Raw genomic sequence first — 22,741 nt, 5'->3', positions numbered from 1 at the left:
TTTTTATTTTGCAAAATGGCTAAAAAACATGGTTTATTCTGTATTTTCCCAATTTTTTGTTTATTTTTATTTCTACAATGTGCCACATTCCAATAAAAAAAACAAACTGCATTAAATACACAAGTTACATATTATGTCACTAAAATGTAACATTTTGCATAGGCCTACTGATGATGATTGTGAAATTAAACAGAGTAACTTAAACATCAAATACACATGCTAAAAACTTACATACTCTGGATGTACAGTGTTATTTAATATATTGACTGTTTGTAACTCTAACTGCATCAATAGACTTGAGATTCTGATGCGGCCGCCGCGTGGATGAGTGGTTAGCATGTTGGCCACACAGTCAGGAGATCTGGAAGAACTGGATTCAAATCTTCATTTGGGCATCTCTGTGTGGAGTTTGCATGTTCTACCTGTGCGTGCGTGGGTTTCCTCCCACTTCCGAAACATGCATGAATTTGAGTATGAATGGCAGTTTGTCTATATGTGCTCTGCGATTGGCTGGCGACCAATCCAGGGTGTACCCCGCCCACAGTCAACTGGGATAGGCTCCAGCATACCCCCGCGACTCTAGTGAGGACGAGCGGCATAGAAAATGGATGGATGGATGAGTTTCTGATGCTTTTTGCTAAACTGACTTGACACAACATATAAGACACACAATGCAAGAAATCCAAAATGATTCACGGTTTCAGAATATTTATTCAGCAAGCACCGACAATATGCTCAACAGAAAATATCCGGCTTGGACAAATTGATTATTATATGACAAAAGCACCAAAATATGAGCTTATCAGTTTACAAAGAATCATTCCAAAATGACTAACAACCAAACCATTGTATTGGTACCATCGTATACTGTGTGACACAACACAAAATACAGTACATACACGGTTACGTACACATGAGGTTACTCTCTAGTGAGATACAAGAACAGAGCCGATGTTGTAACTACAGTACCTATTTTCACTCCATCACCTAATTAACCCATAAATAAAGAGTGACCACTCTTTCCAACGTTGACGAGTGTTATAAGAAAAGCACCATAATATTGTGTAATATGTTGTCTTTTCACTAGCTACGTACAGTATTTCAGTCATTCAAATCATGAATTCACTGTGATGTAACTGTAACGCATGCAGGCCAACCGGATCAGGCTTTATTTTGGCCTTTTCTCTGCATAGTACAGCTGTAATCCAAAGGGTCAGAACAATCACCCAGTTGCTTAAGAGATGTGAGTTTTGTTACCATTGATGGCGGCTTGGTTTTTTACTGACAAATTAAAATGATCTAACAATATGGCAGGAAAGAGGAATGTAAACATGTCAGTGTACCAATTTCATCTGCATTTGCTATTGACAGTGTGTTGAATGCAAATACACGGGTTTTAATATACAACGAAAGTGCCATTAGTGTCCTATATAGATAATATTTCTTTTTTTTTAACTTAAAAAGTACTCCACGGGAAAGTCCCAAATCAAAACTATACAAATATTGCGATGGGCTTGTGACATCATGACATCATCACCGCTCCTAGTACTGCTGCTGGTCCTCAATGTGGTTCATTCGGTCTGAAAGGTCATCAAGTGGACAGGCAGTTAAAGAAATGCACTAATTGGCTGTGATTTTTTTTTCCAATTTCAACCCAATGCAAAGCATCCTGAAAGTGATGTGAGAACTGCATATATTATCAGACCAAAAGTCTCCCATTCTGATTGTAACTGAATTTAAATGCGGTCCTAGTGAGAAATAAAAGGATATGTCTTCTGCTCAAGTCTTGAATGGTGGACTGCACTTTTTTCTGGAACAAAATCTGAGCTTCACACTTGCAGGCATCTTGAGTTATTTCACTTCTCATTTCCTCTGAAAGAATAGGAAAAAATATGTCGTTATATTGTCGTAGTCAATGTAGTAAAGAAGGATAACCCAGCTCATTTTAGGTGTGCGTCAACTGCATGGAGCTGTTATCTTTCGTTCGCTTGTGTTAACAATCACTTTAAACTTTGATCTGTCAGGTGAGACACGATCACAACATTGGGTTTTTTTCATTACATGAGAAATATGTTTGAAATCTGTTGATCAATTAGCAGACAACGTTACTTATGTTAATGCTGATTGCTTATAATGATCATACGTTAGTAATAGTCATTTCCAACAACAAAAATTAAGATTAAATCAATCCTAAATGTTCTGAGCTTCTTTTATAATCCTTAAAACCCTCGGAACTTTTTTCCATCCATTTATGGTTCAATGATAAATGGTTCCATAAATGTCCGTGAGGTTTATGCTTGTCGTTGGACACAGCAGTCACGGCCGCAGGGAACTGCTCACTTCTCTGGAGCTGCAGAATGCACAAAGAAAAACATCGTAAAATGTATTGAAATAGTTCTAATGGTACACCCTTCCATTACATTACATTTTGCAGTCTTATTCTTGTTCATTGCACCAACGTTTGCAGAGGCCACATGGGTAAAAGACTTACTGTACAGTATTTTAAAGATATTGTCTTTTCTCACTTATGGTACAATCTTGGAGAGAATGCTGATCAATTTCAATTATACTGCACCGTATTAAGAACTGCTTAGACCCTTTTTTAATGTTCTAATAAACTGTCCCTCTCAGGAAGCTAAACTTGTGAAATGTGAGAAATATTATAATATTTTATATATTGATATAATATTAAATATTAACATCACAAAAATATACATGCAGTACATATTACAAACACCTATCTATGTGATGCAGTGCAGTTGTACTGCTACTGCAAGCTCCAACTACAATAATAAACATACCGTAGTGACCCGGAAGTTATACCTATTATACACGTTTGCGTTCTGTGTTGTCTGACTGTTTTGGGTTGCTGTGAACGCACCAGGAGGTGGGCATGGGTGTTGGAGTCTGCCAAGAAAAGCCACTGTTGTTGTGCTGAGGGGTTTTGGCATGGTTACGGCCGACAGGAGCCATTTATTGGCAATGAAGAGCTTGTTGATGAACCACCACATTCGTTATTCCAACAGCGTCCGTGTCCGCGCTACAATACAATGAAACATCCAAACTCCATTGCCACTAAAGTCATTAAAATTGAAATTTGGGCCGATATTTCAAAAGTCCAGAGGTGGATGTGTCGTCTCTGCAAATTATGTGAGATTTGAAAGGAATTAACTCCATCAAGGTGTTTTGCTTTTTCTTTGACTTTTTGTTTGTTGTGATGCCACCGAAAAAGGCAACCACCCACATGACAGTATCGTCAAAGAGGAAAAATGTGATGACAGCCTAAATTAGAAGTTGGCTTCTTAGTGCAATATGGCCACCTGACAATACCTTTGGCAATAACATGAGAGGAACAGCAGGATGTACACAGGAAGACGAGCTATGTTGTCCTCATATAAAATGATGCACAAGCAATACTCTTCGCATGTTCATCATGTGACATGTCATCAGTGCTGAGCGTGAGTATATAATTACAATTTTAAATGTTATTTATCAGTGTTTTACTGTTGTATGGCAGTAAAGAATGCATTAAATCCTCCCTTTCAAGCATTACTCACCATCTCCACTGATGCCTTTGTCACCTATCAACAAAATGAAAGGGACTGAATGCAGCGAGTTTCCAAGCTGCCCAGAGTGTGCTCACGTACTGCAGGGATTACATCCCTCCCTCTTCCTGCTACGCTCGACGTAACGCATGCACGCGCACAACGTATTTGTTGTAGTTTGTTGTCAGCTCATGATAGCGATTTGACAGAGTTTAGCTACAAACATTAGTTATCATTGAATGTATAGCCTATTGTGACATGGATAGGGACCCCCATGTATCGTGGGACCCTCTACATGAAGAGCGGGGCAGCCCCGATGACAAGCAAACAGATTGTGTTTGACCTTAAAGGTTCCACTGTATTGAAAGATAAATGCCCGATGGACACTGGCAGCTTTGATTAGCATGACATTTGCTTATAAAGTTTAGGTTCAACAAGGGTCGTGGCTTACGTGAGCATGTTCGCCGATCTGCATTCAAAATATATCCCGTTCGACACTTGCAGATGTACGAATCACCACTGTTGACGCAAGTGTGCTGGCAGTTGTGTCCAAGAGCGCATGCGTCCGCACCTGGAAAAGACACCCGTACTTCTAAATGGCTTAAGAACTCAAGGAATCCTGTGAAGTGTGAAGTCTTCCACACGAGTGGAAAAAGCCCCAGTGTTCACATTGAAAAGGGAGCAGTTCTTACGTGAGCATGTTTTCTGGTCCACATTTAGTATGTATCCCACTTGACATCTGCAGTAGTAGGAGTTTCCATTGTTGACACAGATTTGCTGGCAGTCATTCCCCCTGGCACATGCATCTGCTGCTAAACCTGCAAACATTAGCATGCGGCACTGTGAGAGCTGGAGATGGAAACAAGGTCAAACGCTACACCGTGTGAGCGGTGTCTTACGTGAGCAGGTTTTCTTATCTGGATTCAACACAAACCCCGGATGACATTTGCAGATGTAAGAGTCTCCGTTGTCAATACAAATGTGTTGGCACTCATGTCCACTGGCACATGGGTCTACACCTGTAAGCAGACGTTAGTACAGAACCGGCTGGCCCATTAGGCAATATAGGCAAATTCTAAGGGTGCCGTGGCCTTTAGGGGGTGCCAAAAAAATGGGAAAATAATTCATCTTCAATAGAATTATATTAAAAGCCTTATCCATCACCGCCCCCACCCTCTGCAATTTGTTGTCCCAACCACTCCGTGCCTGCGCCGACCTTCCCACCTTCAAAAAACAACTTAAAACCCACCTACTTAAAACTGTATTTAATGTTTAACTTTTTATACTTCGCTCTGCTTTGTTTTGTTTCTACTTCTCTTTGTTGTATTTTAATGTGCCTTTCTGTTATGTTCGTTATTTAGCTTCAGACTGTTTTTATCTTGTATTGTAAAGCGTCTTGAAAAGCTCTATACAAATAAAATGTATTATTATTATTATTAAAATGAGTTATTACTATGAACTCTTAAAATGGAGAAGCTCACAATGATTGAACTGTAGAGCAGTTTGATATAGCTTTTGTACAGTTATTTGATTTAGCTATCACATGGTGTACATATAGCTTACTGTATATTGAGTGTCAGTATGTCTATGTTTACACTAATAGTATTTTACACATACAGGGAAGAATTTAATTCATCCACTGATTCAAGATAAGTAGATTAATATTCTAAAATATTGCCCTAAGAAATGGAATACTATTGTACTGTTATGAAGGGTGTGTTCATTGTTGGTTGTCACTTTATAAAGCACTAATTAACTGCTGTAAGCCATTAAATAACAACAGCAGGAGTTACTGTTCTTCCCAATTGCCAAATAGTGGCCCACACTGAGCTTCATGCTTTACCCCTTTTGCTGAATGTAATGGCTGTTTCTTTTCTTTAGCCTTTCTTCCTTTGGACCGCGCTGCTATCGGAGATGTAGTCAATGATCACACAATTTAACATTTTCAAGTTGTATTAAATATAAGAGCAACATATTTGGTTACAACGCTGGACTCGTGTCATCAATGTGGAAGACTGATGAAAGAGCCCAGATTGGATATATTTAGCAGTTGCTGCGCCCCTCTAGAAAGTAAAACTTAAGCTTGTGTGCCTGCAAAGTGAAAGTTAAATTGTGTGAAAGTGAGAGTTAACCTGGTGTGAGTGACAATGATGCAGCTATTGTGTGACTACCAGTAATTTCCCATGAGTCCTATCTAAGTGTTGCACAACTCTTGATTGTGCTATGTGAGAGTGTGTATGTGTCCTGAAAGCCTCTATTAGAAGTTATTAGACTGACAATGCATTGAGCTATTGGACTTTATCATAGCTATCACTAGTTTAGCACTATACACAAATAAAACAACAACAAAAGTCCCATAAAACTGTTGAGGACATCATTTTTTGGTGTTCATTGAGGTTTTACAAAGCATTTACAATGTAATTATTCAATCATATATAAGGGTACTATTATAGTAAACATTGAAGTATACATGTATGCTATTGTAGAGTACATTTCAAAAGTAACTGTAAGCACTTACGCGAGCATGTTTTCTTATCTGCATTCAGGACGTATCCCACTCCACATTTGCAGACGTAAGAGTCACCATTGTTAACACAAATATGTTGGCAGTCATGTCCCCGGGCACATGCATCTTGACCTGAAGAGAATGTCATGTACACAGTGTGTAAAAGAACAACAATCCGCTATAGCAACACTCAAAGGCTACTCGGAAACCAAAATAACGCCACAACTATGATGGTTTGTGACATAATGGAGCCCATTTTTTCATTTTTCATTTTAGTCATTGCTGCCAAATGGAAATAAAATGAATAGACCATACAGACGTGGATATGTATGTGTAGTTTTTAGCTCATGTAAAAGATCAAACATTATAAATGTTGGTTTTAGGACATCGTCACCATGTAAACATGCTAGAAGATGAAAATTCTCACGTGAGCATGTCCTCTTGTCCGGGTTCAAGACATAACCAGCCCAACACTGACAGTTGTATGAGTTGCCATTGTTAACACAAATTTGCTGGCAATTGTGTCCTTGAGCGCATGCATCCACACCTGAAAAGACAACGTCTCATTGGCTTAATTCTAGTTGATTCAATTATGAGTCGTTATTTGTCATTAGTAAATTGATTTGTACCAACTAGTGATGTGTTACTCAATCACTGTGTTAGCTGTGATTGTGAATAACAAGTCGTGCACTTTAGTTGTTAGTGTCAAATGTTAGACAGGCTTTTAAATCTTTTATTTTTCCCCCCATGCCGTGCAAAACCATGCAAGCCCTGCAATATTATTGACCATAAGATATTCACTATATTAGATTATTATTATATTATTATTACAATACACTTGTTTGGTTTTCATATTACTGTATGTGGTACTGTATGTGGATTTACATTTTTATATTAATACAATTTAAAATGCTAAAAATAAATCAAGTACAAAAAAATAAAACCAGGCATATCCCCAGCACTTGGATCGAAGCTTAATGCCATTGTCGTTTGTTTCTAAAACGACTTTGCGTTTAATACCAAATATAATGCGTCTTGAGGTGGATTTAAACTACCTCTGGTATTTTATAAAAGATTTGTGTTGAAGTAAACTCTTAGGTAAACAAAGATTTGTACGTGCAGGTTTAGCCATTAAGCCTGATTAAGAACATGCAGCAGACCAGGTTTCATTTCAAAGTACATGAGCATAGCATATCAGTGGCTGTGCTTTGAGTTACCTTGTCCGTTGGTTATGCTGTATTAGCAGAGAAGAATAGATTTGACTTTTCAATGCAGGGGATTTTTCATATGATGCTGCCCATTTCACATCTCTTTCAAGAGCAGCACAGTTAACATATTAATGTTATTTGTCTTATTGTCAATTTCATTTTGTGTTCTATTATGGTTTTTCCTTCTATCTTGTGATAATCCAAAAACCACCTCATGTAATATCTGCACCCACCAATCATCCTTACCACATAAAGTTTCCCTAAATTTGGCGGTGAGTTTTTCAATGACACCATATGTCTCCACATAGAAGACGTGGTCTTCCAAAGGCTGGCTGGCCATGAGGCGGAGGGACATCAAATCTGCTCTGTCTACTCCCACCGCGTAGATCTCAATGCCGGCTGCCCGAGCTGCTGCAGATACCTCTTCCACCTGGTCCTGGGGTCTCCCATCAGTCACTATGATGGCTACCTTGGCGATGTTCATGGAGCTGGGTCGGGCTCCTGCCTCCGCGACAAAAGCTTTCTCCATAGCGGCCTTGATGGCGACACCCGTCATAGTGCCTGAAGCTAGAGGTTCTACTCGGGCAAGTGCCTGCTTTAGGGCATACTTGTCAAAATAGGTCTTCAGGTGAAACTCAATTTTCACAGTGCTGGCATAATTGACGAGGCCCACCCGGGTGGCATCTGAACCAATCTCCAGGGTGTCAACCATGTCTATGAGGAACTCCTTGGCCTTTTCAAACTCAGCAGGCCGCACACTGCGGGAACTGTCGATGATAAAAACCAGGTCGATTGGTCGATTCCTGCAGTTTGACGTGGTGACTAAAAAAAGAGAAAGGAAGAGATATCATTTAGAAAAGATCAGGACTGAGTGCAATTCATCAAAACTGGATGCACAGCATCTCGAAGGCAGTGGCGACGCTAGATGATCCAACTGTTTTTCTTCATTTGTGTGTTTGTTTTCTACCGCTTATTCTGTTCAGGGTCATGGGTGAGCTGGAGCCTACTGTAGCAGATTCTGGTTCTGAGTGGTTCTGATTTGCATAAGCACATTTTTTCCCAGGTCTATTGGGTTGGTTATGACCGGGCACTATGAATTTGCCAAGGGGCTGCACAAAAGTGTGAATTGGCCAGGAAAAGTGATCCAAGCAATTCTGTTGATCTAAGGTGCTGTGTTGGCTATATTGCTAAAATATTTTCAGCAATTATGAATGCCATTGGAAGACAAACAGAAAAAGGAAATTGTTCAAAGTTTCCTTTGGCTGGTGTCACTACCATTCTTTTCATTTAAAATCCACCACTGCTCCAAAATATCAAGTCTCATGTCATGAGAGAAATATTATTTTTGCAAAAATACTAATATTGAGACAAATGAAGTACCTGTGCCAGTTAGGAATGATGCAGGAGAGCTGGGATGTTGACGATATTGCTGAGAAACATGCTTTGCTGCTTTGTGTTGCAGCGGTGTAAGCGGGTGATGATGGGAGTGCTGACTGCGATAAAACCTGGAATTAGTGCTGCCAGCTTTTGGCAAAAGACAGATGATGGCGTGTTAGAGAAGAGGCAGTCTTAGTAAACTTGAGCAAAAAGAGAATTCAAAAGAACAGATTTGAGCCATTTTTGTTGTCATAACAAAAATGAGGTGCAGTGGTCAAGAAAACAGTTGAAGGCAAGGAAATAATTGTCTCATCCGTACACTCATGGATGCAATACATTCCTAAAGAAGCAGCAAAGAACAGTAAAACCTCATCCAATCTCTTTTTATTGTGGTATATAATTTACCAATTTAACTAATAGATAAAAAAAATATTTGATCACATTGTTCATTGTAGCAAAATGCTACATAAACCTGTACATTGTTAGTGATATGCAAAAAATGTAAGGAGGTTGCACGACATTGCACAACAACGAATGCGTCCACATCATAAACCAACAGACAATGGTTGCTTCGGCATGCATTAGGCAAAGACATGAATAACCCGACCTGCTGATGCTAGGTTCCGTCTGTCCTGTGTCAAGTAGTTGTTGGTACCAGCCCGCTCGTCCTGCTGCGGCATGCTCAGGATGCTGTGTTCGCCCTTCCGGACCTCTTGCAAAATTTCAGCACTTAGAACTTCATCGGAAGCTTGCTCGGCAGATCTGAGGTCTTCAAAGCTGCCGTGGATTCTTGGAGACACTTGTGGTGAAGCCTTTGAGAGGGAAGGGCTGCCTAGGAGGCTCTGCCGGTTGCGTGACCCAAACTGTGACCCATGGATCCCCTGGGCCAGGACGCCAATGAGACAGACCAGTCCCCATGTTAATAAACTCATGTTGCCTTTTGGTTTACTCCTGCTTGCCCTCCAGTCTGTAGGTACTGTCTGTGGTCTGTAGCCTTTTTATATGCTCTCGCCGACTGCTCTCAGGGCGTGGGCGAACTGAGACCCAACCCATGATGAGGAGGAGGAAGAGGAGGAGGAGGAATAGAAGGCACCCCTGGTAGGGGGGCAAAAGTCAGTCAACTCTCAGAAAACCTCTCTTTTTACTTCCTATATAGCTACTGAATATATATACATACACACATATATATATATATATATATATATATATACACATATATATAATTATTTTTTATTGTAAAAACAATACCAGTGTCATTTAAATGTTTCCACATTTGTGCATCCATTTTGAAAGTTTACACATATAAATATCGAACAACGACATCTGACATTGACGAGTTTATAACTGTATTATATGTTTGGTATATTTCTTTATGAACTACCAAGAAGCTACCAAGAAAGTATGTATTCAAGTCTGACTGCAACGGCTGTGAATTTGTATGGTTTTTATTTTTGAAAAATTCTGACCTCTACTGGAAACTTTGTGAATAACATCATTACGTGTGGCGTCAAAGCCGCCCTAGACCAGGAGTGTCCAAAGTTTTTCCAGCGAGGGCCACATACTGAAAAATGCAAGGATGCAAGGGCCACTTCGATACTTTGTAGACCAACACATGTAGATATGCTAAGAAGCTATATGTAGCGCAAGTAAACACTGCCTTTCACCTTTGTAGTACAGGTGATATGCTGCTAAAAATGACGCTTCTTCCATCATAATACAAGTTTATTCTTGTAAAATTGAGACTTTTGTTCTTCATTTGATTATGACTTGTGTTCTTAATATTTTGATTTTATTCCCGTAAAATTACAGCTGTTTTTTTTTCCATTTTTGCTGTTTTTTTTTATTTTCCAACTATTTCATTTCAGTGTTCCTCTTGTAAATTTGCTTCTCGTAATTATAACTTTATATCTTTTACAACAATAATGTATCTTTTCTTTACTTCAACATTGTTACTAAAATGATATTTTTCCTCATTTTACAAGTTTATGTTCATAAAATTGCAACTTTTTCTCATTAGAAAATTGTTCTCTTAATATTTTGACATAACTCTGGTCAAATTCTTGCTGTTGATTATTTTTGTAGAATTTTCCAAATATTTCAACTTTCTTCTGCTAATATTTTGACTTTATTTCCATGTGCTGTATGTTCCATTTCCTCCAATCTAAGTTTCCAAAAATTACAACTTTATTCATTGTTTTGGACTTTAAAAAACAAAAATAAAACTTTTTTTCTTTAATATTTCAACTTCATGCTACTAAAATGACATTTTTCCTCATACTATTACTTTATTCTAGTGAAATTATGTCTTTTTTTTCTTGCTAGATTACAACTCTTCTCTTAATATTTTGACTTTTGATAGATTTTCCCATTTTTGCTGCTGTTGTTGTTTTTTTTTTAAGTTTCCTTGTTAAATTACATTTTTAGACTGTGCTGCGGGCCGATAAAATCACAGTCACGGGCCGCAAATGGCCCTCGGCCCGCACTTTGGACACCCCTGCCCTAGACTATTGACATTACTGGGCCTGATTCACCAATACCATCTTGAGAATTTTCTTAAATGAGTCTGAGTGTGATTTATGAAAAGTTCTTGAACTATGTATGGTCGTTTTCACCTTCACCAACTCAATGGTGTGTAAGCAGCTTCTCACCATCGATATACTTTAGGTCCCTACTCCCCGCACAAGGGAACGTGTCGGACTAAAGTTGGAGAAAGTTGTTAAAATGTCTTGAGGAATAAAAATGTATTTAGGAAATGCCTTGTATGTATTAAAGTACTGGAGGACATAATTAGAGTATTTATTCTAAAGGACAACATTTGAATGCAAAGTGGCTAAATGCTGTACACAGTCAAATACCACAAGGAATGTATTATCATATAAGGTAATGCTGTATACAGTCACATAAGGGAATGTATTATCATATAAGGTAATGCTGTATACAGTCACATAAGGGAATGTATTATCATATAAGGTAATGCTGTATACAGTCAGATACCACAGGGAATGTATTATCATATAAGTACCCGGCCACAAAAATAGGTAAAGATTTTAATTAGATGTTACTAATAAATAACAGGAATGTGATAAAGTGCAGTCCTATACTATTAAATGCTATAATCATTAACACAACGATATTCCAATGTCTGTGTCAAATCAAAACTAAGACTTATTGTCTTTGTAAAGACATCATGATTGTATTTAAACCCTTTAGATGCCTACTAGTGAACTTCTGCATTGCATTAGTCAGACAATAGAAATGATCTGTCTGACTTTGCTATGACGGGAAGTTGATATGCAAGGCCCTTTGTTCAGGAATCTATTCATACTTTTAAGAGATAGGCACACATACAGCACAGGTGTGTCTTCTACTGTATGTCCACAATGTTCTGCTTAGGTTTCGTTGTGAGTGTAATGGCTGTGCTCAGCTCAGGAGACAACAGTTTGCTCAATGCGTATGTTCCAGGGGACATCATCATTGGAGGACTTTTCCCTCTTCACTTACAAACCAACAGAACCACAATACCCGGACATGTCTCCTGCAGCCAGTAAGTCCAACCTCACTGACATCAAGCCCCTGTATGACTCCCTTGTTTCTAATTGATATATTTTTTTCTGACAGCTATGACTTCCAAATGTTTTTACAATCTCAAGTGATGATATATGCCATCAGAGAAATTAACGGACGCATGCCAAAGCTTCTCCCTAACATCACGTTGGGTTACCACATCTATGACACATGCGGAGATGTTACCTTTGCGATCAGGGCCACTCTCCAGCTTGTGAAGGACTGGTTGGATCCTCAAATATGTTTTTTTCCTCCAAATACGCAACCCAATACAATGGCAGTGATTGGTGAGAGGTTCTCCGAGGTCTCAATCGCAGTTTCGCGGGTCATTGCGCAATCATCAGTGACCCAGGTTGGTCTTCCCTGTATTTTACACGATCATCTATGCCTAGCTTGCCTAGATTTTTCTTAATCGGGCAGGGACCCATTTTTGTTACCATTGAAGGGGCCCCACCCTGATCATTTCAGAGGCTTTTAAAATGATGTTGGACGCAGCTGAGCACTATAGTAAGTTTAATTTAATAAAACACTCCATAAAGCTCAAGTTGTGTACACTGTAGTCTTCTCCTCTTGGCCGACATGCTTGGATTGCGCAGCCTTCCCCACCACACCTACTACCATTGGTCCGAGGTCGACCGTGGGCTAAAGAAGAATTGGATATTGGATCAAATTGGATAAATATTGGATAATCTAGTGTCAAACTGTGCTTTATTTTTATTTAATATATTACATTTAATATTTATTATTGATTTAATATTTAATTAGTGAAGTTAAATATTGAATAAATGGAAATAGTGACGTGGCGAGAACAGAGAAGCGGTGTCCAAGGGATTACTGCTAACTCTGGATTGGTCACCAGTCAGTCGCAGGACACTTATAGACAACTGTTCACTATCATTTTCACCTGTGGATAATATACAATATATTATGAAAAATATAATCATGTATTTTTCATCATGATCTTCCTTACTGATCGGCTGGGAGAAAGCACATGGATATGATCCGTTTCAACTCAACTTTCATTTACCAGTATGGTTCCTTGCCCGCTAAAATTGCACTTCTGTTGCCCGCAGAGCAATGCTAATGAGGCTTATTCTTGTGTGACGCAGATCAGCTACGCATCAACCAGCGAGCTGCTCAGCAGGAAGCTGAAGTTTCCCACTTTTCTGCGAACAATATCGAGTGATGAATATCAGACAAAGGCCATTGCCCAGCTGGTGAGGGAGTTCAACTGGCAAACGGTGGCCATCATAGGAAGTGACGACGAATATGGGAAGTACGGCAGTGATCGCCTTGCGCATCATTTCAGAGAGATGAAGGACGTGTGCATTGAATTCATTGACATCCTGCCTGGCTACTTCTCCCAGAATAACTCCCAAACCCATAAGAGGATGTCTGTCCTTGTGAACAACGTCAATAAATCCACTGCCGAGGTCATAATCCTTTTCACCAAGGGGTCTAATGTTGATGTCATAATAGAGGCTGCTATTAAACACATGCTGAACAGAACGTGGATCGCAAGTGACTCTTGGTCCAGCTCGACAAAGCTGGCTACTTTGCCTGGCATTGAAATGGCTGGGCAGGTCTATGGATTCAACTCCCAGAGGAATGCGGTGCCCGGTTTTAAAGATTATGTCACGTCCATGTTCAACGGAACGACAAATGCCATCCTTGATCATCACCTGTCTCATTACCCACTTTGTTCTGACTGGTCAGGGGATGTCAACTGCTCACGTAGCAAACACGAGTCAGGGCAATGTCTGGACCTAAGCTGCTTGGCCAATCACATTGACCAGGATGAGACGCACAACATCTACTTGGCTGTGCACGTCATTGTTGAGGGGATCAGACGCTTGCTGAAATGTGACAACCAGCGGTGTGAACGCCATGTTGACTTCACTCCCTTGGAGGTAATATGAAGTTTACACACACGTCATGGCCGTATTCATTTTATGATTGATTTCAACTGTTCTTTTTCAGTGGTGGATTGATTATACAATGATTGTACAACACTCATCTTTAATGGTTGCAATTAATCTAATCCACATAGGGTCCAAATTCTACATAGACTTCTATGAACTAATATCTCATCGGCTCCAGAATGTCTTCTAACTTGACAAGCCCAATTACATTCTCTTTAATAATCATGATTGACTGAAGCCGGTAGTGTCTCTTGGCCGGCACATAAAGGATTTGTTTCACAGCACTCACTGGATCGATCAACACTCAGAACAATGGGAATGTCCAAGAAAATCAGTGAAGAGTGAAGAAGTAGAATTTTATTCAAGTTGGAAAAGTCTTTTGGAGACATTTCTAAATGACTGCAGAGATCAACAAACAATGTACATAAGTTCTTGGGATGTACGACCATTTTGCCAGGTGTCACCAATTTCTGTCAGCCTAAGTTGAAGAAAAAAATAGTTAGGATGTTTAGGAACAACCCAGGAAACATCAAGGCCCAAGTCTTCCAAAAACTGGAAACTGCTTGAGCACTAGTATCCACACAGTGAAGCCATGGACTGAGAGGGTGCCAACAAAGAAAGAAGCTCTAAAGTCGAAGCTTTCAAGGTGGATGCACGCTTGCGGCTGCCAACGTGGATATGCCAAATGCCTACGAGACAAAATTTGATGGTCAGACCAGACAACCCTACTGTATTTGTCCATAATGACAAGAAGTATATTTGGAGACTAGGTGAAACTTTCACACTGTACCAATTGTCAGGAATGACAATTAATCGTTTAAATACTATCCCGCTCGCGAGTCAGTGAGGAACCTGTCACTCTTTCGCTGGCAGTAGCCAATCGGGAGCTACAAGGGAACTCACGATGAGCTTGTCAACCCATCGGAAATTGCAGGAGGTCATTACTCAACATAACAGTCTGACTCACTGTGTCATCTTAGAAAGAATGCTAAAATCATCACACGGCAACCTAACACTCAAAAGGTATGTAAGAAATATACAAGTACCAATACGAGTTTAGACAAAAAACAACGATTTAACTTCTTCCCATCATGCATTGCTTCCAAACAAAGCAGTTCATTGACCAGGGCTGCCGGGGTGCTGAAATGATTCATTCAATGTGTCCACCAGAGGGAAGCATGATTGACTCCCCCTGGAGCTCCCTCTGGTGGGCACAAGCAGCTAAACAGACACCGGAAATTACGGTATATACAGTATTTGAGCCTGAATGTTTGTAAATTTGAGAAAATCCAAACTAAATTCAAAGTTATGCAACCAATTACTTTGTTATTGTGTACTTTGTATGAGTGTATGTGAACTTGCACAAATGTATGGCTTAAAGGTATAGTTTATATTTTTTGACATGAAGTTGTATGACATCCCCATTAGCAGTGCAGTACATCAACAGACATCACAAACTGTTATATTTGTCTCCCGCCGTAAGCACACGCAAACAAGATGGCCGCGGCGCTGCGTTGCGGAAGAAGACGCTAGCGTCTTCATCACATACAAAAGAATGGACAGGCGACAGTGCGCTGGAATACAGCGCACTGTCATGTCAAAAAAATCAAAAATCCAAACTACAAGTATTTCTTTCACCTGCCTTGCCAAGTTTTATTAATAATCTTCACAAATTTGAGTAAAAGCCAAAACAGACCACTTGGTAAAGCGATGAAAGAGGAAACTTGAGTTGACGTATGTTCTGCCCGTTGTATCAAGCATTTGACAAGCAGCTAATTATTCAAAAGTATTTGATATGAATAGCTTTTTGAAGATTTTTGGAAAATGTGACTGCGATTATCTATAAAATTGTCCAGATATCAAGTGCAGTTTTGTTCATGTTTGTCTCCTCAGCTTCTCATGGAAATAAAGAAGGTCAACTTCACTGTGGACACGACCCATATCTTTTTTGATGTGAATGGTGACCCCAGTTTAGGATATGACATTTTATATTGGGACCAGAGGGCCAAGACACAGCAAGAGCGCATTAAAATCATCGGCGAATACTGGCCAAACGGAAACATCAGAGTCCCGCGTGACATTGTGCTAAAGATGCAGCGTGTGAAGGTGAGGTCATCATGTTTATTTCCATGGAGTGTGAATGGATGTCAGTGTTTGCTGATTCAGTTGTGTTTTGCAGGTGACAGCTTACAACTGCTCTAAAACCTGCCCACCTGGACAAGAGCTCAAGAAGCAAAATGTAAAGTTGCATTGCTGCAGCGATTGTGTTCATTGTGCAGAGGGAGAATTTTCTGTAGGACAAGGTAAGGCTTTTAGTAATAAAGTTATTACATCTGATAATATAGTATATATAACCACTTTAAATAATTGAAACTTGCGTACATGTTTTGCGAGTGTGTTTTGACAACAACTTTGAGTTCTGACTGCATTTGCTCCTTCAGGTGAAGAGTGTCGACGCTGCAGTAAAAATGAGTATTCTTCTCCAGACAGGGATAAATGTTTAGAGAAAAAAATTGAATTCCTGGACTGGTCAAATGTCTTTATCATCATTTTGAGTACCTTGGAAGGCTTAGGAATTATTTTAACACTTGTGTTTGCAGTTTTGTTTGCCATCTATCACGGCACGCCCATTGTGAAGGCCGTGGGTGGTTATTTGTGTTTTTTGGAGCTCACGTCTCTGCTGATATGCTTTTGCCTCACATTTAGCTTTCCAGGGAAGCCCACTGATGCCTCCTGTATGATTGGCATGCCTCTCTTTGGAATAGCCTTTTCGCTCTGTATCTCCTGTATTCTGGCAAACCTGCTGCAAATCTTAGTGGGTTTTATGTTTGACTTGAAGACAAAGACCTGGCTGAACAAGCTCAACCATCCATTGGCTGTGGTGGCCGTGGTCACTGGGTTCCAGCTGGCGCTGTGTGTGCCATGGATGTGCCTTTACCCTCCATTACCAGAGCCGACGAGTTTACCTAAGAGCATTTTGCTGCAGTGTCATAAAGGCTCCACCAAATTTTTCATAGCTATGTTGGGCTACAATGCTGTCTTGGCACTTACTTGTTTCCTGTTTGCATTCAAAGGTAAGCAGTTGCCAGATTTGTATAAAAATGCAAGTTTAATCACCATTAGTATGCTGCTGTATTTAATTATCTGGGTCCTCTTCATCCCCATTTACATCAATTTGTTTGGTGTGTACAAACAAGCCATCGAGAGCGCTGCCATTCTTGTTTCTAGCTACAGCATCCTTTGCTGTCACTTGGCCCCCAAGTGTTACATTATGGTGTTCAAGAAGGAAATTAATGATGAGAAAGCCATCACTGAGTATATTAGGAAGCATTACGAGGAGAAAGGTATCACAGTGGTTCAGTAATACATCTCCTATGATATACAACAGTGTGTTCCTGTTGCATCCATTCTTGTTCATTAACATACTCAAACGACATTGACATCCTTGTATGAATATTTACATTCGCTTTCTTGAGGGCATGACCTTTCTCAACGATAACAGCCAAAATTATTTGTATTATAAGCGATGATTCGTCTTGAGAAAATATCAATGGTTTTAAAGAGCATATTTCCAACTATAATTTACTGTTAAAATGTTCTCTGGTAACCTTCCAATTTTGTTTAAATGGACGCAATAGAACAAATTGTAAATACACAATAAAAGCTGTCAAGATTTTACACTGCAACTACTGTCCTATGTGAATTCAATAAAAACATGTTTTAACCACATGGAACAGCCTGCTTGTGTTGGTACAGTAAAACTGTAGCACTTTGACACACACTGAATGGGGAGATTATAGTCACCAAAAATACTGACAAAATGTGCATCGGCAGACCTGATTGGCCTTGTTGTAGTAAAACGTCTACAAATGTCAACAATCATTCATTCAGCTCTGCACCACTTTATTTAAAAAAAAAATACAAAACATCAGAAAGTTTCCATAGGAAAGCATCATGAAAATTGCAATCCCATCTCTTTCATAACCATTTCAATGTATGGCTAATCCCCGTTTATTGCTGCCAATGCACCTCCTGCAGGCTGTGATTATGAACACAAATGTGGAAAAGGAGAGGGGCAGTCTTTTGAGTCTCTGTGGGTACATGGTAACCTTAAAGATTTGTTTTGCAAAGCAACATGAATACATTAATATATTTTCCCACAGTATAGAATGAATAGAAATGACAATTACAAAGTACAAACTTCATGAACAGTCAGAATAAAGGGTTAATGTTCTACATTAAAATCTTATGGTTCTGTTGGAAAGTGATTGAATGACACTCTATATAGCAGCCATCCTTGAGTAAATCCTGTCCAACCACAAAGTTGACATTTAGCTTCCACAGAGAACGAAATGTGTGCAACGGTATATACTGCTCTTTCTTCAGGTAACTGGCCAAAATTTGTCACAAAACAAGCTGCTCCTCTTGTTAATGGCAAAGAATGCTTGATCAATTGTTATTTATGCTGTGTTTACACCACACGGGCTTGAGGGGGTTTTGCTGGCATCTCCAAGTTGCTCCCTCTTCCGCAGCACGGTGTAACGTCAAGCATGCAGGACTCCACAGCGGCCGGTAGACCCTGGGAGCAGATTTGCTGCACATGCTGCCTAGAAACAGTACACAGTGTTAGCATCCTCAGGTGGAATCAAACCTGCCATAAACGCTCACGTGACATGTACTCACCAGGCTGAGCGTGAAATGACGTAATGAATGTCAGGCTTTTCAAAACCATTGAAGGTGGAGGAGGCGGCCACGGTGTAGGCGCCCATGTTTTCAAAGAGTAGCCAATCACCCACATGCATGTCCGGCAGGTTACATTGCTCAACAATGCGATCAAGGCCATCACATGTTGGGCCCCAGATACTGCAGGGATACATGGCCTCATCCGGCTTGGGTTTCTATTGGAAGTTGACATAAGGTTATACTTTAATCGTCAAAGTAAGATTAAAAAAAATATGATAAAAGATATTTTCTAGCTTACTTTGTGCAACGTTGGCAGACAATGAGCGTGGTCATACAGAATACAGTTGAAGGATCCATACACTCCATCGTTGACATAGTACATCAGGCTCCTGTCACTGATGCCGTCATCTTCTTCTGTCGTGAACGCATAAAACCTCAGAAATCATGTATAGATTTTTTTTTTTCTAAAATGTGAAGCGACTGGTTCTTACCATCAGAGGCCGAGTCATCATCCACGAGGACCTTCTTGGCAATAATGTTGACAACCAGAGTGTATGCAGACGCCACATAAAAGCGACCTGGTTCAGCAATGATCCTCACATCGCTGTCAGCAGGGAAATATTTGTCCAGGGCTGGGTTGATTACTGCTGTGATCTACGGCATAATGACAAAATATTGACTGCTCCACACAAACAAACCCACCAAGCCAGAATATGACAACAACTTGTACTAATTAAACAGATACCTCTTCAAATTTGAGTTCAGTGTCTTCTGAACCAGGGAAACCTCCCCCGATGTCCAAAAGTTTCATGTGGAAGCCCAGATCAGCCTAATAAGAGGTAGTTTGTGGAACAACAAATCAGACACATATTTGTTGTATATATAGTTCATATCAAATCAGACAACATAATGAGGCATTAAAAAGGAGCTGTATCAAAAATTCTGCCTTTACACAACTTGCTTGATGAGACTTATTCTTATTCATTTACCTTGCCGGTAATTACTTGATGTAAAAGGGTAAGATTTGACATCCCTCATGCGAGGCCGTGCAGTGTTACCTACAGTTAACACTTGCATCACATTTAATGATGGTTTACCAAATCTGGCAAGTGACTTATTACTTAATCGTTTACTCACCCCCATATCAAAGACGCAGCGGGCATCTGCAATAGCCTGCGTAAAGGCCGCAGAGTCAGTGCATCCACTGCCAACATGGAAGCTAACGCCAATCACATCCAGCCCCAGTTCCTTGGCTCGCTCCAGAAGGCCACGACAAGACTTAAGTTGGGCCCCAAACTTAATACTTAGGCGACACACAGCCTTGGAGTCATCTGTAGCAATGCGCAGTACCAGCCTGGACAAACAAATAGAAGCATATAGATATAGGATAACACAAATACAGCACATGCTGCTGAGAATTTTATCGTGTGACTGTTGAAGCCTTACTTGGCATTGTCGTGACAGCGAGCCACTTTCATCAACTCCACCTCGCTGTCGAAGGTCATCATCTGTACTCCATGGGCGGAAGCATATTTGATCTGAGACACCTGCTTGCAGGGGTTGGCGTAAATGATTCTGCTCGGATCCACTCCAAGAGACTGAACCAGCTGAATCTCAGTCTACAAGTGGTAAATAAAGCAGTTTGCTGTAAATGTTGCCATTATGAGAGAAGGTCATGCTCTGGGATTTTCTCCCCTCAACATTACCTTGCTTGCACAGTCGAAACCAGTCCCCAGAGACGCCAGAGTCATCAGAACAGCCCGGCTATCATTGCATTTAACAGCATAGAACGGACAGACACGTGGAAGGGCCCGCGCCCAGCGGAGGTGCTTCTTCAAGACGTCCCCCAGGTCACACACATAGAAGGCATCCCTGTCGTCCTGCAAAAGAGCGCACCAATTTAACACAAACAAGCATGCACAACAATTGTAACAAAATAAACAAAGGCAGCACAGAAACTTACAACACAAACAAGCATGCACAACAATTGTAACAAAATAAACAAAGGCAGCACAGAAACTTACAGTCATGGATGACTCATTGATCTTCTGCTCTACAGTATCCCTAGCAGAAAATCCCTCCTCCAGAAAAGAGAAATCAAACTCGACAGGAGATTGTCTATTCATGGTCACAAGAAGTCCTTTAATTGATCACTCCGAAACTGGGAACGTGTTGCAAAAGAGATAAAAAGTTGAGCACAGTGTGTGTGATAAAAGCTTGATTAAGGCTCACGGCAAGAAGCAAAGTGGCACTTACTAGGAAACAAAAGAGATGGAATGTTTATGTCAGAGTTCCTCAGGTGAAGGAAATCCAAGGTGGCTCACCGGTGAAGTTAAACCCCTTTAGATAAACCTCAAGGCCAGGGCCTGTTGAGCAGACAGCGTGTGTTCTCCTGGAGTGTTGATTCTGAAAAAGAGAATAGTATGTCAGTTTAGCCACATTTTGTGAAATGAAAAAGTAAAAAAAAAAATTTTTTTTTTTTTTTTTTAGTCCACAAAAATCCCTTTAGTCTTTAGTAGTAGTACTGACTTTCTCATCAAATGTTGAGTACGGAATATACACATTTTACATAGAAAAATAACCCATTAAACAAAACTTATTTTACGCTTTTGAGTTCCTTCATCCTACGTAAAATAAAAATAACGTTTGTAAAGTTAGCGTGTCAGGAAAACTTGACACCAAATGCACACAAAAAAAGCCTTTGAATTTAGCCCCGCCCATGACGCATTTCCACCTATCGCCAACAAGATACGCTTTTCTTTCATAAGAATTTCCTCTAAATGAACCAATCAAAGGTTAACATTATGTAAACGTCAGTATGCCGGTTCCGTTTTCGCGTTTCTCGTGCCATGAGGTAACTTAACACTAGAGGTGATTCATACATTCGCGCGGCCTGCTCAACAAAAATGTATTTAAAAATATTATCTTTTGAAGTCAGCATGGAGACATTCCTTTCGGGTTAACGCTAAGAGGCCAATTAGCCATGTTCGAACGCAATACGACTAGCTAGCAACACGACTTCGACCAGAAACGCCGACGTGATCAATGAATATAACTTAAATGCAGGTTTCATTTTAAATTAACCGTCAAAATTAAACATCTTAACCGCACGGCAATGTTTAAGGCCATCCATTCCCCCGCACCCCCCACGTTATGGCTAGCTAATATTACCATGTCCCGAGAACACACAACCTAGAAAAAAAGTCAAAATCTTACCTTAAAAAGCATTTACAAAGTGTTTGTCCATTAGACCCAAACGCCGGGGTAAAAAAAAGGTTATTTATCAATGGAGCCGAAAGTGGCCGTAGTGCTTCTACACGGGGCTGCGACTGAAGTGGAAGAGGGGAACGTCCGGGGCTGCATTTATAGAGAACTCGTTGCCTCGGCAACATAGCCAGCTGAAACCGGCCTCCCATCCACGTAAGAACCAGTTTGGGCTTGTCCCCCATCCACATAAAGACAAAAAAACTACCGTTATAACGCCTACGATCAAGAATAAATAGCTTACATTTTTTCCTGTGACTATAACTATGCTATAATAATACTGATCTTTTACTGTTAGTTTGCACGTGGCGTGTAAAAACTAGAAAATATCTAGAAAATAAAAAGAAACATAATCAATCCAAAATTGGAGGACATTATTCGTTCCAGCCATAAAATGTCATTTAATCCATGTATAAAATACTAAAGCATGCAAATGAAAACATTTTACTAGTCCTGAAACCAAATCTAAACAAACTGGGAGAAACATTATAATAAATGTCTGGATTACCCCCTAAAATGCAATTTTTCGTTTATCCCACCCCACTGATGACCAAATTGAATGTCAAATAAAACAATGCCCTTTTTTGTATAATTTTATTCACGGATGTTGCAGGTAATTGTTGAAACATTTGTTTTAATCAGGATGCTAGTTTAATTATTAATGTTTATGCC

The 22,741-nt window shown here is 40.0% G+C and overlaps 3 protein-coding genes across 5 annotated transcripts; 1 reads left to right on the top strand and 2 right to left on the bottom strand.

Annotated features, from left to right (window-relative positions):
- Positions 1-699: 699 nt before the first annotated feature.
- Positions 700-9,638, bottom strand: LOC129193103 (matrilin-3-like). 2 transcript variants are annotated; one of them, XM_054797749.1, is made up of 9 exons: positions 9,244-9,638; positions 8,640-8,783; positions 7,506-8,081; positions 6,479-6,598; positions 6,064-6,183; positions 4,445-4,564; positions 4,238-4,363; positions 3,997-4,116; positions 1,775-2,350 (listed from the first exon to the last, which is right to left on the bottom strand). In XM_054797749.1, the coding sequence occupies exons 1-9, from the start codon at positions 9,566-9,568 to the stop codon at positions 2,337-2,339; spliced, it is 1,665 nt and encodes a 554-aa protein (XP_054653724.1). In that variant the 5' UTR covers positions 9,569-9,638; the 3' UTR covers positions 1,775-2,336. The 2 variants fall into 2 exon arrangements, with proteins under 2 accessions (XP_054653725.1, XP_054653724.1); XM_054797750.1 differs by lacking the exons at positions 3,997-4,116; positions 4,238-4,363; positions 4,445-4,564; positions 6,064-6,183; positions 6,479-6,598 and adding an exon at positions 700-1,597 and having other exon boundaries at positions 1,773-1,872; positions 9,244-9,633.
- Positions 9,639-12,007: 2,369 nt separating this feature from the next.
- Positions 12,008-17,487, top strand: LOC129192719 (G-protein coupled receptor family C group 6 member A-like). The gene is made up of 6 exons (XM_054797021.1): positions 12,008-12,180; positions 12,255-12,552; positions 13,310-14,110; positions 16,016-16,228; positions 16,302-16,425; positions 16,564-17,487. The coding sequence occupies exons 1-6, from the start codon at positions 12,008-12,010 to the stop codon at positions 17,484-17,486; spliced, it is 2,532 nt and encodes an 843-aa protein (XP_054652996.1). The 3' UTR covers position 17,487.
- A 521-nt stretch (positions 17,488-18,008) lies between these two features.
- Positions 18,009-22,161, bottom strand: odc1 (ornithine decarboxylase 1). Of its 2 annotated transcripts, none has more exons than XM_054796383.1 (11): positions 22,022-22,161; positions 21,062-21,211; positions 20,830-20,966; positions 20,512-20,685; positions 20,252-20,424; positions 19,943-20,159; positions 19,551-19,634; positions 19,297-19,459; positions 19,104-19,219; positions 18,806-19,020; positions 18,009-18,729 (listed from the first exon to the last, which is right to left on the bottom strand). In XM_054796383.1, the coding sequence occupies exons 3-11, from the start codon at positions 20,929-20,931 to the stop codon at positions 18,594-18,596; spliced, it is 1,380 nt and encodes a 459-aa protein (XP_054652358.1). In that variant the 5' UTR covers positions 20,932-20,966; positions 21,062-21,211; positions 22,022-22,161; the 3' UTR covers positions 18,009-18,593. The 2 variants fall into 2 exon arrangements, with proteins under 2 accessions (XP_054652358.1, XP_054652359.1); XM_054796384.1 differs by having other exon boundaries at positions 19,104-19,216.
- Between the last annotated feature and the right edge of the window lie 580 nt (positions 22,162-22,741).

Source organism: Dunckerocampus dactyliophorus, chromosome 13 (assembly GCF_027744805.1).
Source record: "Dunckerocampus dactyliophorus isolate RoL2022-P2 chromosome 13, RoL_Ddac_1.1, whole genome shotgun sequence".
NCBI classification, from domain to species: Eukaryota; Metazoa; Chordata; class Actinopteri; order Syngnathiformes; family Syngnathidae; genus Dunckerocampus; species Dunckerocampus dactyliophorus.
This window is presented reverse-complemented; position numbering and strand designations above follow the sequence as displayed.

Coding starts and splice junctions, on each gene's coding strand:
- LOC129193103 (XM_054797749.1), bottom strand. CDS start 9,568: ATGAGTTTATTAACATGGGGACTGGTCTGTCTCATTGGCGTCCTGGCC. Junction 8,082..8,639: donor ATCATTCCTAACTGGCACAG/GTACTTCATTTG, acceptor CTCTTTTTTTAG/TCACCACGTCAAACTGCAGG. Junction 6,184..6,478: donor GGACAAGAGGACATGCTCAC/GTGAGAATTTTC, acceptor CATTCTCTTCAG/GTCAAGATGCATGTGCCCGG.
- LOC129192719 (XM_054797021.1), top strand. CDS start 12,008: ATGTCCACAATGTTCTGCTTAGGTTTCGTTGTGAGTGTAATGGCTGTG. Junction 12,181..12,254: donor GGACATGTCTCCTGCAGCCA/GTAAGTCCAACC, acceptor TTTTTCTGACAG/CTATGACTTCCAAATGTTTT. Junction 16,426..16,563: donor AGAATTTTCTGTAGGACAAG/GTAAGGCTTTTA, acceptor TTGCTCCTTCAG/GTGAAGAGTGTCGACGCTGC.
- odc1 (XM_054796383.1), bottom strand. CDS start 20,931: ATGAATAGACAATCTCCTGTCGAGTTTGATTTCTCTTTTCTGGAGGAG. Junction 19,460..19,550: donor CTGAACTCAAATTTGAAGAG/GTATCTGTTTAA, acceptor ATTATGCCGTAG/ATCACAGCAGTAATCAACCC. Junction 19,220..19,296: donor TGATGACTCGGCCTCTGATG/GTAAGAACCAGT, acceptor CGTTCACGACAG/AAGAAGATGACGGCATCAGT.